Below are 18285 nucleotides of genomic sequence, written 5' to 3' on the forward strand. Positions count from 1 at the left end.
CACCACAGATGTGAAATACAATTTTCTCATTTCAAAATGGATTGATAGGATTTTAAAAATTTTAGAGTAATCGTTAAGAACTCAAAAAGATGCTAACTAAGTTCACATAATATTACAAAGGCTAAATTGCAAATTGCACCATCCAAGTTTGGCTGAAATTCATTTCAATCTTTTAACTTTATTTTCGTTAAAATGAGTCTTCTAAATTTCAAATTTATACAATTCAAGTCTTTTGTTCAATTTAATTAAAAATTTCGATTAAAAATATTTTATTTTCACAAGAAAAAAAATCTATAAAATTAATAAAAATATTTTATAGATTTTTATGTGATATTTTTTTTTTCAATTTTTTTTTTATTAATTAATTGCATACTTAGTGGCATTTTTATAGTGGAATTGGACAAAACACTTGAATTGAATAAATTTGAAACTCAGAGGACTTAATTGAATGAAAGTAATGTTAATGGATTAAAATGAATTTTAATCAAATTTAGAAGATATAATTTACATTTTAGCCTATTATACATGTGTCCATGATAGAATTAACAAAATAAGCCCAAAAAATATATCTACCCACAGCAAATAGGTATACCTGACCATGGTCAGGGAAAATTTGGGTCTGCAATCTAATTCATGCCCTTTTCTTTCAATACATAGATTGATGTAGTTTTTTTTTTTTTTTTTTTTTTTTTTAAAGGGTAATGATCAAGCTACACTTGATGTTGATGTAACTTTAAGGAATATTGCACCCACTAATAACTTTTTTTTATTGAATTAATATTTTGAAAATTTCACTTTTAAATTACAAAAATTCTTTATTATTTGTTATTTATCCATAAACTCATTGTTTATGCATAATTTTAAAATACAAAAACTTAAAGTTTAAATGTTTTATTCATGAGATAGTTTTTTTAATCTTTGATTATCTTGAAATTTTGCAAATATGAAGGGTATAATAAGAAAGTCTAATCCAACATTGAATTTGTCATAATTCGTATTCAATTAAAAAAATATTGAAGGATGTAGGCATGTAGCATGTTTAAAGTTACACTATGTACAACTTGAATTAGGAACGAAACCACTAACCATATTAGTAATTTATAAAAACATTTGTAATTCTAACATTTTCCTTATTTTAAATGTTATAAAAATATTTATAGATTCAAAATTTAAAACAAAATACACAAGCATAGGAAAATTAGCCCCTCAACAAAAATTACCAATAGCAATTTTTTTTTTAAAATTAAGCAAAATTAACAAATTTTGCCAAAAACAATTAACCCGATCCTTTAAAAAATTTTAAACAAAATAATTTTTCCCTTACTTAACCGTACGCTTCAAAGACTAAAGACAATTAAAAAAAAAAAAACCGCAGGTGGCCATCTGAATCAAAAACTGAAATCACTGCACACATTCAGCAACAAAGTCAACCTAACAAACGTCGGTTCCACAGAACCAATTAACCTGGAAGGTGCTTTTCCAGGGCAGCCTAAAAAGGTAATGGCCCAACTGTATAAGCAAGAATCTGACATAGTATATTCCGCCATCAGTTTCTAAGTGCAAAGATTTCAAAGGCATTAAAATTAAAGTCCCCAGCTTGTCAAAGTGGACCATATCTATCTCCATATGTCTCTCTCTCCATTCTTAAATAAAAGGCAAGTAATAAATTTCAAAATATCCTTACCTCTCTACTTTTTTGTTATTTTATAAATGAAACAATGCGCGTTTTATAACTACTTATAATCTAATTTTTTATTGAAAATTCGGTAAATGAAAAGTAAAAGTTAAATAAAGTAAATAACTGATCTAAGTAGAATTCACAAAAAAAAAAAAAAAAAAAAAATAAAATAAAATAAGTAAATGACTCATATAAAACTTGTAAATAAAAAAAAAAAAAAAGCAATAAATTGACTTATAATCTAATCTCAAACAGTATAAAAATATTTAAATGAAAATAAATATGAGTTCTATTAATTTTTTAATACAAATTTTATGATTGCACAATGCACATGCCAACCGACCAGTTTAAGAGTTGAAAGCTTAAAATTACTATATATAATTGGGCCATTTTATAGAAAAAAAAGAAAGAAAGAAAAAAAAAAGAACCTTATTAAGAAAAAGGTAAAAGACAACAATGAAGGTCAAAATGCAAAATTCAATTGGTTCATCAAACTCCCAAAATATCGGATTCCTATCTATAAAGTTATCAAATCCTCATAGAGAAGCTAGGAACAAAAAAAGGGATATATATATATATATATATAGAAAAGGAGCACATGCATAGCTAATAGCTTATATCTTATAGCTTATAGCTAAAGCTAGGCCAAGCTGCCTATACATGCATGCATGACAAAACAATTTGCTTACAAATTACAAGAGGTAGTGACATACTGACATGATGAAGAGGACAAAGAGAACAAGTTTCTTGTCTACACTCTACATTCTTAATCGGTTGTGACTTGTGAGGCAACTAATAGTCCTTACCTATATCCACTCCTGGCCGACATTTTAAGATTAACATGCGATCAACTGCCTAAGATTTATAAAGCTTTTTGTTGACTTCAAAATCGGCTTAATTCATTTGTCAAAACCAATTAACTGTGACTTTTTCTAGTTATGTCAATCAATCTCTTCTAATCCTTTGGGTTCCTAAACAACCCTACCACTCTACTAGTGCATGATAACAAATGATTAATCTTTGTATTTCATGGAGCAAACATCATCAACTTAAAATTCAGCACTTGAATGACTTCATAATTGTCTAACTATTCAGCAAGTCTTGAAGTAGGTGTAAGTCTTACGCAGTTATGCTTATATAAGTTCTTATTTTTATTTTTATTTATTTTTTAAATCTACTATTTGTTAAATATTGTCTCAAATTCCTAATTAGTTCTGGTTTGAGTTTCCTTGCCGTAGAAGGAAAGATTTTTCATGATAGAGTTTTTTCTTGATGTGGAAGACAAGAATTCTCCTTATCATAAAAGGAAAAGTATTCTTTATTAAAAAAGTAACGGTATTCCTTGTCCAACAAAGAATAAGATTGAGGCTTTATAAATACAAAGGGTTTGGTGGTTTTTGTCCAAGATTTTTCCCAAGTGGGGAGAGATGAAAGGCTCCTAGAAGTACATGCAATGTGTTTTTTTGGAAGAGTAGGTGGTAAATTATTTATGTTGGTGAGATTTGTAAGTGTTATTTGTGTAAGTTGTGAGTTGTAAGTGTTGATTAATGTTGTTATAATCCATATAGTTGATAGTGGATATTTTTGTTAGCGTTACCTATGGATGTAGGTATGAAGTTGGTCAAACCACATCAAATATTATTGTATCGTATGGATATTTTATTTTCTTATTCATGTGAATATGCTCCCACTAACCCCAAATTCTAATAATTGATATTAGAGTTCCTACTATTTCACAACATTCTTCTTTCTCTTTCTTCAAAATCAATTAATAATAATAATAATAAAAAAATCTTTCTCAAAAAAAAAAAAATCAATTAATAAAAAACCCACTACTTTTGTAGACATTTTCCTACATCTTTAACTGATGGCTTAGATGTTCTTAAAAGTTGTGAGTTTATCCTTGTGCGCTGGCAAGTTTTATCTATTCCTACAGTTTTTAAAGTTCAAACTTAATTAGCCACTTTACTCCTGAAACTGACGCGCCATTGTGACAAACGGATTTAAGAAAGGCCGAAAGGGCATGAGTAGTTGAAGTACTTCACGTAACTCAAACATCTTTATGAATATTTTCAAAATCTACTGCTCAGCTCACAAACAGTCGGGTTTTTTTTTTGTTCGGTCGTGGAGCAGTATTAAGGCTTCATTACTTATACTGAGTTAATATATTAAGTTTGAATCGTTAAAAACAAATGTGGTCACATGATTAAACAGCTGGAATGAGCCATTAAATATCAGTTCTACTTTGAAACTTCTGTACCAAAAAGTTCTGGATAAATACGTTTGACCACAGAAATGTGAGAAATATATGACAAAGCTTTTTTTTTTTAGGAAAAAATATCTGACAAAGCTAAGGTCCTAATAAAAGGAATTTCTTATTTGGGCACTCATGTATTAATGTTTCTTTTGGTTGACTATACTCAACAGTACTATAATTTAATATTTCCTTTCAAGATAATTATTTTTTATTATTAGACCAATACACTAATTGATTTTTTTGTATTGGAGGGAATTAAACCCAGAGTTTTTATTTGATGACAATGAATTTTACTAATTGGAACCAATATAATATGATTGTCTAATAAATCAAACTATAAATCTAATAATATTATCATTTGTGCTGTCATTTATATATTATGATTTCCATCGTAACAATCATTTAAAGTAATGATTAAATCATTAACCCGAAAATCAATCTCTTTTATGGTTTGGATTTCAGAGCAGATAAGTCAGAAGCAGAGGAAAGGTGATGGATCAACAAGTTTTGTTATAGACCTATTATCCATTTCGTTGATGTACTCTTTTTTTTTTTTGAGAAAATCGTTGATGTACTCATGATTACCAAGACATGAAAGAAAAAGGATAAAAAAAAAGATAACGATATGCTATTTGCAAAACTGGTAAGTACAGCTCTCCTCTCTCACGTTGAGCTAAAGAGAGAAAATACCCACAGGCACAGGGTTTACTTGCACCGAGTTTCCGTATATAGTTTGTCTTTGCTTCCATCATTCTCTCGTATAAGTTTAGTTATAGATATTAATACAATATACATTTGTGCATGTTTCTTTGTGTACTTTTCAACAACATTAATGCAGCAAAGTATAACCATCCCAATTCCAGCATGAAAAATGGGAAGAGTCGTAGGCCAGTGGGGGTGTTAGCTAAACTCAGCTGGCATCAGACAGACCTCATGCTCAATTTTAAAGCTTAAACCAAGGAATCACTCTCTCCTAGTAACGGAAATCACTATTCACAGGAAGTATGGGCCCAGAAATCCAATCGCTTGGACTTCCTCATATTTGGGCAATCAAGATTTTTTATACATCCTCAGATTACCATTCAAATCTCCCTCTCTGCTTCAGCCCTCCCAAAAAAAAAAAAAAAATCTCCCTCTCTGCTCCAATATTCGCATCTACTTGCAATCTTTCTCAAATTCATGTATTACTAAAATTCTAGCCTTCATTGAGGACCATGCTTCTCCCAATTCAGACATTCATAATTTATCTGTCAATATGATTTGTGGAAATTACCATAACTATTATCAATTTTACTGCAAAATTTTTTTTCCAACTAATGTGATTTTTTTGCCATCAACATGTTAATTTCTTTTATTTTTTTTTTAATTTGTGTTTAGTAATTGACATCAATTTATAATACCAATATAGCAAAATTAATTTGCAGTAGTTTTAACATCACTCTTGTGATCTTTATACGAGTGAAGGGAGACAATTGGGGTCACATCAAGTGACCCAATGTTGGCATGCTATAGGCCTGCAGATACGACCTCTACGTAGATATTAAGGACGCAAAATTTCAGGATTTGCCCTTTTGGTGCGAAGAGAATATGCTGATTTGCAAGCTTTACTTAGGTGCCATAACCATCTAACAGAAGAAAATCACTGCATGGAATTGAATGTAATATCTGGTTTGGTACATTCATCCAATATTTTCCAAATATTCTATAGACAAACTACCATGATGTAAGTATTAAACAATACACAAATACCGACAAGAAGAATTTGATACTTTTAAGGAGAGCCTAATGGTGCATAATTGATATCAGAACAAAACAATATGGGAGGCAAGTTTAAAATTCACTAGCCATTTGTAACAGTACTACAAGGTACAAATTTTGTAAATCATAACAGTAAGACAACAAACTATGTTAAGTTTTTGAATGACAGAAATTTATACAAGTAATGGGCCAACTAACAGAGCTCGTAAAGTCTACTGGCCTTCACTAAAAGCTTGGGGATAGAAGTCCAACTTCATTGACTATGGGAAGGTCCAAAGATAACTAATATTTCATGAACTACCAAAAGGGTTTCCTTATAAAGGTGGAACAAGTAAATATTTCTGTAAAAGAGCTAGGATCAATTAAGGAAATATAAAACAGTGATACAATGTAAACATGCCAACAAACAATGGATATTCCAATATCACACCAAAAGAGTTCCATCAACTAACTGCAGACTTCAGACAGGCAAACATAGAATGAGAGTACCTCATTCAGCAGACAAGTTACCAAACTGCCATGGGCTGAATTCTGTTGATCTAACATCAACCTCATTGATGCTATCTGAGCTATCTACAGCAGCCCGATGTTCCGTGTATTTACCATTGTATCTGTAGACTTCCAAATCACCCCAAGGTGTAGATGTGATCTCATCAGTTAAATCAAACCATCTTGGTGTAAACTGATGTCCCTTGGCCTCTCGGTTTCTCTTTTCTTCTCGCTGCCTCTCCTCCAAACTGAAAGAAGGTGATCAAATAGACAATGTAAACACCTTAAGTTGAAGTGAAGAATCAACCTTATGAAGTCTATTTTATGGTGGGAAATTTGTGATAAGAAATGAAGATTTATACTGGAACAGTTTGCATGAACAGTTAATATTATTCTATCTTGATAAGTAAACTTAAATAAATTAATAATTAGATAAGTAAACTTGTTATTGCTCCATAAAAACGTTAATATGAGACTGCTTTATCTTATTAGATAACTCCCCACTAATTAAATAGACTTAAGAGAGGGAGAGAGAGACAGATAAACTGGATTTTAATAAATACAAATAAATGAAGGTAAGAAATTAATTGATACCTGCTCTTTTCTGCACCAGCTTTAGATAGATCACCCCTTTCAAGTGCACATCTATCAGGGCGCAAACGAGAATCTGATGCCAACAACTTTCTAGGAGCAGTGTCAAAACTGTTTATTTTATGTGCAAAGTGTGTGTATTGAAATTTGTCCTTCTCTGGAATATCAGCAACATGCCAAACCTGCAGAGAAAAAAATAATAGGAAGCTGCTTAGGAGAAGTAGGTCGTGCACCAGCTCAAATATCCATAGAGCCAAAATTAGAAACTACTAAGTCATAAGAAGGATGTGTACAACCAATCCATATCTATATAGACATTGACTAGTGACTACTAATCGCTGTCCCCATTATCTCAGGCCAACTTCATCAAATCAAGGGTGCCAGCTATCACTTGGGGTTTTACATGGGGCTTAGAATCAAATCTCACTTAACACAACTTTCATTATTTTCAGGAAGGGGCTTATGGGATGATAGTGGCCCCTCCTCCATAGTCTATAGGCCCAGCAAGCCTCCACTGCACTACTTTTTTTCCATGATGTGTGTCCATTACCAAAAAAAAAAAAAAAAAAAAATTAATATCCTTATTTTTATCCTAATCTTAAATTTGTGACTTTTATGAGAACTTCGAAAGCACTAATGATATAACTGAATGAGCATATAAAAAGTTAGAGATATTCAAAGCATTAAACACCCCTGTCCCTTCCCAAAAAATGTTATTTATATTTATTATTTTTAAAGTTAGACACCAATTATGGACATAGGGGGGATAGACTTTTATGGTTCAAGAGCCATGAACCCATGACCGTACCTAAAGACCATCAGCCCACTGAAATGATTGCTGGATACATGTTCATGGTCCATTAATAAATACTTTGTCAAAATGACTATTCAATCTTATTCAAAGCTAATATCACTAGGCATTTGTCCCTACACTAATCAAATCAATTGGACTAGGAGTTTTCCAGCTAAAACTACATGCCAGAATAAAATATTCAAGGCCTTGAAAGAGCAGTATCCAGCATCCTCTTGTAGCATATGTCTCTGCACCAGAGCAGGAGGCAATACTCTGAGGGACCAAGACTTCCTAAAGAAGTTATGAAGCAGAACAACTAGTGAGTTCTTGCTTGGTTGGATTTATCCTTTAGTTGAGTAATAAATCTTGCATTTCAGTCTTTCTAATCTATGTAACAAAATTAAGAGAGCCTTTCCAGCCTCCGCACAGAAGCTCACATCCCACAGTGAACAACTGAGCCAACTGATGTGATGTCAAGAGATCATTATATATAATTCTTAACCAACACACAAATACAGCACCATAAGGTCCTCCAAAACTGAAGCTCCTGCATCTACGTTAACCCCATCTAACAACATCTATTTATGTGCACTCATCCCACCATTAAAACAATGTCCAAAGGCCATTTTATATATAGATAATTAGATATAACTAAGGCAAAGTCCATGAGAATAACCTCTTTCAGTTCAGTGCCTGGAAGAGGCTCCCCTTCCACGTCACACGGTTGATAACTCAGTGACTCATTCCATTTCCCTGTCATCAACACTTTAGGTTCCTCAGCAGCACTATACACATAGCCATCCACCTCGTAGCGACCAGCTCTGCAACAAACACAAATTTCAATTGGACCCAACTAGAATGTAGCAAGTAAAATTCAAAACACATAATATAACTGCTGCTATGGTAGCTGAAACTAAACTTGGGGTTCTTTTATCTTTTAAATGTAAATATGATGACAAAATATCAGGTGGTGGGGGGGGGGGTGGGGGTTGGGGTGAGAAATCAAAAAACATCTCAAATGCGACTATCTTAATTTCAGTTCATCTCAATTCAAAAGTTCCATTGGTAGGAATGCCACCAACTCAAATGAATCATAGATCCATTAAAACACTCAATAATCAAATTCACAGTAGTTGTTGAGCAATTCCAAAAGAAATAAAATTCTAAGAGATGTGGAATACCCAAACCAGCCACATGGTTGAAAGTATAAAACAACTTTGTCTCCAGTAGTCAAATTTGTCATAATCATCTCCCCTGGTGAATCTACCCACGTACGGCCAAAAATCAGATTATTAACCTTTGTAGGAGGTGGCACCAAATCTAAGACCACACCATCCTTTTTAAGGGTGACACGCGTTCTGCAAACAATATAAATATTTGAAGATTTAGAGGATTCATCTTGAGCAAAATGAATAACAAAAAAATAAAATAATGATAACCAGATTTTTATTTTATAATTATGATAACAACTAAAGGAGTAAAGCAGAACAAGTATTACCTTCCAAGAGGGTAAACATCAAGAGAATTTCCTAAGAATTTAGTTTTTAGCTTTGACGTCACATCATAAGTAAAATGCTCATTTTCAGCATGCCCAGCACTCATTGGGGGATGATGACTCACCTAAAATAGATATAAGGTGAAGCATTCAAATATAGACAACACAAAACAGAAAAATGCACAAAATTATTAAAGTTCTTTTTTTTCCTCAATCTTTTAATGAGAAAAACCTAACATTATGATGAAAGGTCTTCAGTTGCTAAATTACTTCTAAAGGTCCAGTGGCTGGAAGAGGGATAGAGGAAGGTTAAATAGGGTACAAATGTCACTAGAGATTTTTTTGGCAACTACTTTGGGACCCTTAAAGTTTGGAGTTGATTTCATTTTGGTCCTGTAAGTCTGATAGTTTTCATTTTGGTTCACTAAGTTTGATTCTGTTTTCAAAACGGTCCTTCCATCAATGTCAGATTAATCTGGCTGTTATGAGAGAAGGGGAAAAAGAAGGAGAGAACAAGGAAATGACATCATTTTTTTCGAACTTAACAATCAAATTAGTCAGGAAGATGGACAGAATGACTATTATGAAAACGGAATCAAACTTAGTGGACCAAAATGAAAAATCTCAAGCTTAAGGTAAGAAAATGAAAACAACCCTTAAATTTAAGGGTGAAAAGAGTAACTTAGTCTTTTCTTTTTCTTTTTTCTTTTTTGTTTGTTTGTTTGTTTTTTTTTTTTTTTTTTTTTAATGTCAGGTGAGATTAGCATTTCTTATAATAGCATGTGTCAGAAATAAAGCAAAATGAAATGCCATTTGACTCACCTGCTCTGAGATAAATGAAATCCCACCATGATTGGCCATTTCGTAAGTCTCCCCAAGAATAGGATTAAAAGGCTTCCAAGTTCGTTGATAGGCAAAGTAGACAGATATAGCCCACGATGCTGCAATCAGTGGCATGAACTCCATTCATCATCTGGAAATACTTGCACACATCAAGTGAAAATTCAATGTAAGAGAATACTTACATGCATAAACTAATCGCATATAAGGATCCTCACATTCATCTGCCCGATCTAACAAGTAGGAGTACTCCATTAACTGCCACAGGCATTGCAAAATTCATATTATAATGAAGTATATGAAGATAATGAAATATAAATAAAAAAACTTAACAGAGGCATTCCACTAAGAAATTGACACAGACCTCTGCCATTTTTTGAAGCATAGTCATTGGCTCAAAAACGAGGACAGGAAGTGTGACCACCGATGTGATGTCCGAGCCTATATATTCGTGCATCATTTTCCAGTAACTGTCTCTATCCTTTTAAGCAAAATAACCATACCACAATTATCAGCATCATAAGAGATGGAGAATAACTATGCCAAAAAAAGAAATTGTCTCACATCTCAATTCAGTCTAATTAGCACAAAACATCAGGAAAAAAAAAAAATAATAATGATCAACACCTTTAGGCAAAAAGAATTTTTTTTTTTATTTTTTTTTTTATCTTATCTGGCAGGGGCCTTCAAAACAGAAAATGAAGAAAGCACATAATTTATATTTCTTGTTCAGAAGCAATGAAGCTATATTATTTGAGGGTAAATAATAACTTAGGAATGCCCTCCTATCGTGAATATAAAGTGTAAACCCCTAGAGTCTAACAAACATGCCATCTGCCTTTACCACTACGTACCAAACAAGAAATAGACTAAGAAAGTATCAGGGTAAAATCCTATAAAATTTTTGTTTCAATGAAATATTTATATATTAAGTATCAAATAAGAACAACATTGTTACCATCCACCAACACAATGCACAGGAGAAACCATTGACCAAACAACCCCACTTAATAGAACATGGAATCTGAATAAACACGAATTAAAAAAAAAAAAAAAAACCACCTCTTGTTTCCATCTTCCTCTCTGAGCTTCCTCCTCCGCGTCTTCTTTGCCTCCCTCTGGATTGATCACTTCTACCCCTTCATAACCAAGCAACCTAGAACCAAAAGGAGTTGAATACAAATTAGCCGAGTTTTCAACACACTCACTCACTCCTAAAAAAGCATACAGCAATTAAGATCCGGCACATATTTTCTCATTAGAGAAAAATCCCAAATCCCAAAGCATACCAGAGGTACTACTCAGTGTAAAACTAAAGTTGGGACTCATGTGAAACCCATTTCTCAAATCCAAACCCTAAATTTAACAATTGGGCAGTCCTTTATGGTGTGCAGCTCAGCTCAAGCAAATCACAAAGTAAATTTCAAAACTTTTTGGTACCCAAATTCAGCTAGCTGATCAAGTTGGCATCAAAAGCCAGCAATCCATGTAAAACCAATAGATCATGATGATCATGACCAAAACATTTGGAGCTCAGAATTGGAAAGTGAAAACACAAACATGGGCATTAGAGGAAACGAAGACTGAGAAAAAGAGGGAAAAGTACGTACCCGTTGACGGATCGGTGCATGGCGTTACCGAACATGGAGAAGCCAGAGGTCATGGCGGAGAAGAAGCCCTTGTTCTGGTCCTTGTTCTGGTCGTTGTTGGAGCTACTCATCTTCGCTCTCTAACTCTTAAGCCTGAAACACCGATTCGAAGAAGATCGGAAAAGAAAGGACTGCGAAGCGTACGCGAGAGAGAGAGAGTGGCGATGAAGATGGAAGAATAAAAGTGATTTCAGGGAACAGCGAGGACAAGAGGAGGATCGGTTGGCGACGACTTCGCGGTTTTTATTTTTTATTATATTATTAATGGGGAGAGGAAAGGGCAGAGATGTTTCTTTGGTTGGTTTCTTCTAAAACTCTGTGCGTGTTTTTTTTTTTTTTCAACTTTGAGAGAGAGAGAGAGAGTGATTTTTTTGAATTTGACTCTTCTCTTGACTTTTGAGGCTTTCTCATTTATGACTTATCTGGATGTCTTTTTTTATCACAAAATATTTGCAATTCTATACTCGATAATGTAAAAAGAAAATTATAATACGAAAACTACATTTCTGTCTCTACATTTTTACGCAATTCTCACTTTAGTTCTTAGTTTTTTTTCATCGTTTTTAGTCCCTATTCTGGAAAATGCGTCTCGTTTTTGTCCTTGTCGTTACATTAGAGACGGAAAATACACACGTGGCAAATGGAGTGTACTATTGACACACTAAAAGCTGATGTAGTCATTAAAATAATAATAATAAATGTTATTTGACATTTAAAAATGCCACGTCATTAAAAAATTAATTTATTAATTTTAACTAAATAAAAAAAATCAAAACAGAAATAAAAATCAAAGTTCATATGAATTAAGATCTAAAAGTATCTTGAACAAGAACACCAACCTAGACTTAAGATCTCAAAATTAAAAATCAAAAATCATGAATAACTCAAAAAATAAGATCACAAAATTAAACATAAGATCCAGATCAGAATAAACATGAACAAGGAATTAAATAAGAAAAAGATCAGTATTCCAAGCTCAAAACAATCTTTCCCGAACTATTAACAGGATCTAAGCATATAGAACAATACATGAACCCCTAGCAAAAGCAACAAAATATCAAACCCCAGTAGAGCTGAGATTTAGAAATCAAAGCAAAAGAGAGGGTGAGATATGGTGAGAGTTAAGAGAGCTGGAGAAAGGAGAGAAAGGCAGACCCACCACCACGCCAATCAACCACCACCACCCTTATTCACCCCTACAACCACCATGACCCCAAACCTACCGATCTACAAAACAATTTCCATGACCAAAGACCCAAAACCCAAGACCCACGATCTCCACCATGAAAGCACCTCCATTCAGTTCCCACTCGCACTCACACTTGGCTCCACCGAACAGACTCAATGCTTGTAGATCGACGATGACCAACTCTCTTGTCCGAATCGGTGGCGTGGAAGGCGATCTAGTGAAGCGAGCCCTGGCGACCTTGATTCGACCCTCCTCCCACCAACAACGGCGATGTGCTGACTTTTAGCCGCAATTGAGCCGGCTCTCAGTGATGACGAAAGCAGCCAATAAGTGATTTTTGGTACGTTGACCGTTAAATCTCTTAGTTTGACTATTTGAGCCCGCAAATTGGCACTACTCTTAGTGTTGGCATAAATTCTAATTCTGGGTTTTGGCTCTAAGGTTCGAATTTTCTAGGTTTTAAATTTTTTTTTCATGATTAATTTCTTGTTCATGTTTAATTTGACGTGAATCTATAGTTTAATTTTCTATTCTTATTTTCTGGGTTTGTGATTTTTGGATTTTAATTTTGTGCTCTTAGATTTGGGTTTGTGTTCTTGTCAATGTTATGAATATCGTTTTGGACCCCGTTTTAGTTTGTCTAGTGGAACGGAATATTTCGGTACTGGTCTATTTCGATGTATCGTTTCAAGGTGTTTCGAAGTTTTTAAAAAAATTAAAAATAATATATATTTATATTTTCTTATACGACATAAAATTATTGATCCAAATAAGTAAACCTCAAAAAACACAAATCATTTAGTTATTATATAACAATTACTGTTTTAGAATATTAAAACATAAATATGTAAATTAAAAAATTAAAAATAACAAACAAAAACAATACAATATATATAAGTAATAATATAGTGAAAATAATGTAAATAAAGAAGTTTGAACAATAATAAGGCGGTAGAACCAGCCAAGCAATATAATATCAAAATAATATAGTGAAAATAATGTAAATAAAGAAGTTAAAACAATAATAAGGCGGTAGAACCAGCCAAGCAATATAATATAAAAAATAATTCAAAGTAAATGAAAGCAATTTAGAACCGTCCAAGGTGGCGGTAATTCGTCCAAGGTGGCAGTAGCAATAAGTAGTATAATGAACTTGAAACTGAAAATACTTATTATTGAAAATAGTACAAAACACTTACAACAGTAGTAGTAATTAATACAAGATCTCAGAATAGATTGACAATTACAAAACTTGAACTAGTTCTAGTTACAAGGTTTGTTTATGGTGAACAAGGTAGTAGTAGTAGTAGTAGTAGGAACAAGGAATTTTCTCTCTAAGAAGGCTTCTAAGGGAAGAAGTTTTAAGGGAAGACAATTCTGTAGTAAAAGCTTATTTTAAACTTAGGGGACAACCCCCCTTAAATAAGCAAAATCGGAGTGAACAGTGTCATGAATAGTGACAGATGAACAATGTCGGGTGAACAGTGACAGGTGAATAGTGACAGACGAATAGTAAAAGAGAATTTTTCTTCTTTTTGACCCAAGATTGTGGGGAATCCTCAAGATTGTGGGGAATCCTCTGTAGAGATTAGCAAGAGGCCTACAAATTTAGGGACAAGGCCACATTATTGGTGTCTTTTTGTGACAAAAGAAACCAATAAGCTTATTCTTCAGTTGTCTTCAAATGAGTACTAGTCTTGGGAATCTTCAGAAGCATCATATTGGTGGGAAACAGGCTTTTAGCAGTGGTAAATATTGAAATGTTTTGGCCATTGTGCAAGCCAGACAAATAAGAGAATCAAAATCTTCTGCCAAATCCGGGGTATCTTGAAATAGTTTCGGATTTTCAGCAACACGTTCTTTAAAGACATTGAAGTATTTTGGCTTTTGTGCAAGCCAGACAAATGAGGGAAAGTAACAACAGTTCCAAACAATAGTAATTTCAGGGGCGAACTCATCAATCAATGGAAGGAGCATCGGATGGATAACCATCATAAGGATCCCATGGAGCTTTATCATCACGTGCATGCTCATGATAAATAGCATATTTATTACATAATCCGCAATATAAAAGTGGCTCAAACCTTGGAGTCTTTCCTGGGATGAGAAGACTTCTTAGATTAGGATGATCAGCTATCCGTAAGTGAACAAGGGCTTTAGCACGGGGTTTGGGACCAAAAACAGAGATTCTATCTGTGCTTCCTATGAAATGATAATTTTTCCATAGATTCTGAGTAACCTCAAGAATTTGATTATTAAAATAATTTTTCCAACATTTTGCAAGAGCAAAGGGATCTTTGATGGACAAGTGGGAATTTCCTTCAAGCCATTGTCCTTGGTGGGTGTGACCATTAATGAGAATGAGATGCTTTGAGGGTTGGACATTCATCTAGTTATCTCTTTCCCATTCTGGCAAAGTGCTCCAACATCTGATAGAAACAAAAGATCTAGTGGAAGAGCTTTCAAGTCCATTAATAGCAGTTTGAATAATCTGTGGAAGCTGACTAGCTTGTTTAGGGCTTGTTAACTTTATGAACCTAATGAAGCCATATTCAAACATTTGGGAAAGCCAGCTAGGATTCCTATCATCATCATCATCTGAATCTTCATCAGTAAAATATGAACCATCATCAAAATCAATCAGGAGACCAGGAAATGGATGTTTCTTTTCATACACTCTAAGACTACTCCCAAAGTGTTCTTTCCATTCAAGCTGAATAAAGAGATTATCACCTTTGTCTAATTCATCAGGATTAGGAATAGTGGCAGTAACAAGTTTCTTGAAATACTTGAACCATAGGTCAAAAGACCTAAACATAGCCTTGCTTTCCAGAATATGAGATTGTATATCTGTTGGCAAGTTGGCAACAACACTTCTTAACATAGATTGGTTCTTAAGACTCAATCTAGCATAATCAGTGCCCATTATAGTCTGTTTATCCATTGAATGGATTTCCTCTTTGCCAAAGAGTTGACTAAGGTAGACTTTAAGACGGCTTTTAAGAGCCTCTTTGTCTAAAACAAGATAATTTTCTGAAACAAGGTTATCTACTGAAGCAAAGTTATTTTCTAGAGCAAGGTTATCATAGTTGCTCATATAAGCCTCATTTTGAGCAATAAGATTAACAAGGTGGATTTCAAGGGCTTTGAGGGTTTTTTGGAAAACATTATGGTGGTTTCTGGTAAAAGCAAATTGAAGGTTATCAAGAATGAATTTAATAGAATTTGGTAATTCTGAATAGATTCTATTGTGGAATTGTAAATTTCTTAACAAAACTTCCTGTAAAGAAATTAATATATCACCATTGGAATATGTCACCTCTGCTGGGACAAATTCCTGAAGGGATGTTGATCTACTGGATTTTACTCCAGAAGATGCGCCTTCATGCATTACAAAAGGTTGTCCCACTGGGAGCCTTTTGTCTTGAGAATAGCCCTATGCTGGTGCTTCCTCCTCTTTGCCGAGGAAGTCATAATAATCCACTTATTAGTGGTATAAGTACTAGTATTATTCCACTTAGTAGTGGTATTTATCCTTGAGACATGCTTCGATTCCTGCAAAGAAACATTGATAATGTTAGGACAGTTGATAGTACTTAACATTTTGGTATTATGATTATTACCTTTAAAATCATCTGTGAAATATTGGCAAGAACTCATCATTAGTTCTTGAATAAATGCATTCATGGGGGAGTCTTTTTCATAAGAAAGATTATTAATATCACTTTCAAACTTTGAAAAAACTTAAATTTTACTTTCTGTCCAAAAGGATTAGTAATAATTTCATCATGTTCAACAAGAAAAAGATACAAAGCATTTATAAATGGCAAACCAAGAATTACTTTATCAATCATGTTTTTAACAAGAACAGAAGGAATCTTGAAACGGATATTATCATGATAAATATGAGCATTATTAAATTCATATTTGATCTTCATTTGGGAACCATTAACAGAAACCAATCTCTTAGTGGATTTTTCAAAATATTTGGAAGGAATCAATCCTTCTTGAATACAGTTCATATCCGCATTAGAATCAATCATAGCAATAACAGTAAAATGATAATCATGAGAAACAACAATTTTAACTTTTGTAAACCATTTTGGAGGGAGCAATTTATTAACAAGACTAAGTTAAGAATTATCAATAGTACCTTTATCACAAAGAAGAGCCTGTTGACTGGATTCAGCTCCGTCCTTGTGCTCATCTTGTTTATCTTGTTCATTATCAGATTTATTAAGATTTTTATTAATTTTTAACATTATTAATTCTTGCTTGAGATTATTGTTATCACTTTTAATGCTTTTAAATTCATGTTTTAATTCATTTATCCATTGTTTAACAATATTAATTTCATGTTGGAGATCATTAATAGTTAATTCTTTGGATTTCTTTTTATTAAATCTCTCCAAAGTTTCTTCAAAGCTTATAGTTGATTTTAGTTTTTTACCAGTTTCATCTTTTATCAAATTTTTCTTAAACTTATCCAAATATTCTTTTTGTAATTCAGGATTTTGAATTTGATTTATCAGTTGAATTATTAATTTTTCATCTTCTTCACTTTTAGTGAGAGTATTAACAGTTTTAACAACATTGCAACAAGAATCTCTACAACCAAGTTTAATATTAGGAGAATCAGAAGAATCATCAACAGATTGATAGCAAGAGTCAGATGAAGAAGAAAAATCATTTTCCAAAGAATCAGACGAGTTGTTTGATTCAAGGATTCTGAATAATTCTTCTTGCACTTTATCATCAATATTTAACATGTTGAACTTGTTTTTCAACTTACCAGGTTTTTCTTTATAGTCTTTACTAAAGTATCCAGGTTTACCACAGTTAAAGCATTTACCTTTATCGGATTTTTGTTTATTATATCTTTTAGAAACATTTTTCTTTTTAGCATAGAAATCATTGGGTTTAACAAAGTTGTTTCTGTATTTTTTATATTTTTTATGGCTTTTATCATGTTTTTTACTCTTTTGCATGGAAGGAGCAATAGGAGGTAAACCATATTGTTCACAAAAATTACCTATTTCATAATTAGCTTTTCTTTTATTCTTTAATTGGTGTTTTAACAATTTTTCATCATTACACATATTGATACCAAGTTTTTTAATAGTACTGAAAATATCACCATAGGTTAAATTATCATAATCAATAGAATCATTTTTACCCATTAATTCTTGTTTTACCTTATGAACAAAGATCGAAGGCAGACCGTCAATAAACTTTTCTTTCCAATAAGGCTTGTGGCAATCTTTCCGGAGCATTACTCTAGAAGTAAAAACATCTTGATATCATATGTAATTAGACATAGTAGGACAACTCAAATTATTTAAATAATCAGAAACACGAGAAGAAATATTGGATGGAGTACCAACAAAATGTTTGAGAGTAGTATAGATCTAGGTATTAACACCATCAGGAATACCACGACCAATACTTTCATCAAAAATAGACAAACCTTCATCATTCTTTTTAACAGCATGTTTAATAGACTCTCTGGATTCTTCAGTGATGTATAAATCCCACCATCCATGAAG

The 18285-nt window shown here is 32.9% G+C and overlaps 1 protein-coding gene across 1 annotated transcript; it reads right to left on the reverse strand.

Annotated features, from left to right (window-relative positions):
- Positions 1-5701: 5701 nt before the first annotated feature.
- Positions 5702-11877, reverse strand: LOC115986737 (oxysterol-binding protein-related protein 3C). Its single transcript, XM_031110012.1, has 10 exons — positions 11512-11877; positions 10964-11057; positions 10266-10382; positions 10087-10159; positions 9884-10002; positions 9065-9186; positions 8748-8924; positions 8243-8387; positions 6777-6955; positions 5702-6430 (listed from the first exon to the last, which is right to left on the reverse strand). Exons 1-10 carry the CDS (start codon positions 11619-11621, stop codon positions 6184-6186), a joined length of 1383 nt encoding a protein of 460 aa, XP_030965872.1. The 5' UTR covers positions 11622-11877; the 3' UTR covers positions 5702-6183.
- Between the last annotated feature and the right edge of the window lie 6408 nt (positions 11878-18285).

The sequence above is a fragment of the Quercus lobata genome, chromosome 1, assembly GCF_001633185.2.
Source record: "Quercus lobata isolate SW786 chromosome 1, ValleyOak3.0 Primary Assembly, whole genome shotgun sequence".
NCBI classification, from domain to species: Eukaryota; Viridiplantae; Streptophyta; class Magnoliopsida; order Fagales; family Fagaceae; genus Quercus; species Quercus lobata.

Bases quoted from the DNA above. Each gene is read 5' to 3' on its own strand.
- LOC115986737 (XM_031110012.1), bottom strand. From the start codon at position 11,621: ATGAGTAGCTCCAACAACGACCAGAACAAGGACCAGAACAAGGGCTTC. The intron at 10,003-10,086 runs GTAAGTATTCTC...CACTGATTGCAG, and splicing joins TATGCGATTAGTTTATGCAT to CATCGTGGGCTATATCTGTC. The intron at 8,388-8,747 runs GTATTCCACATC...TGTTTGTTGCAG, and splicing joins CAACCATGTGGCTGGTTTGG to AGCTGGTCGCTACGAGGTGG.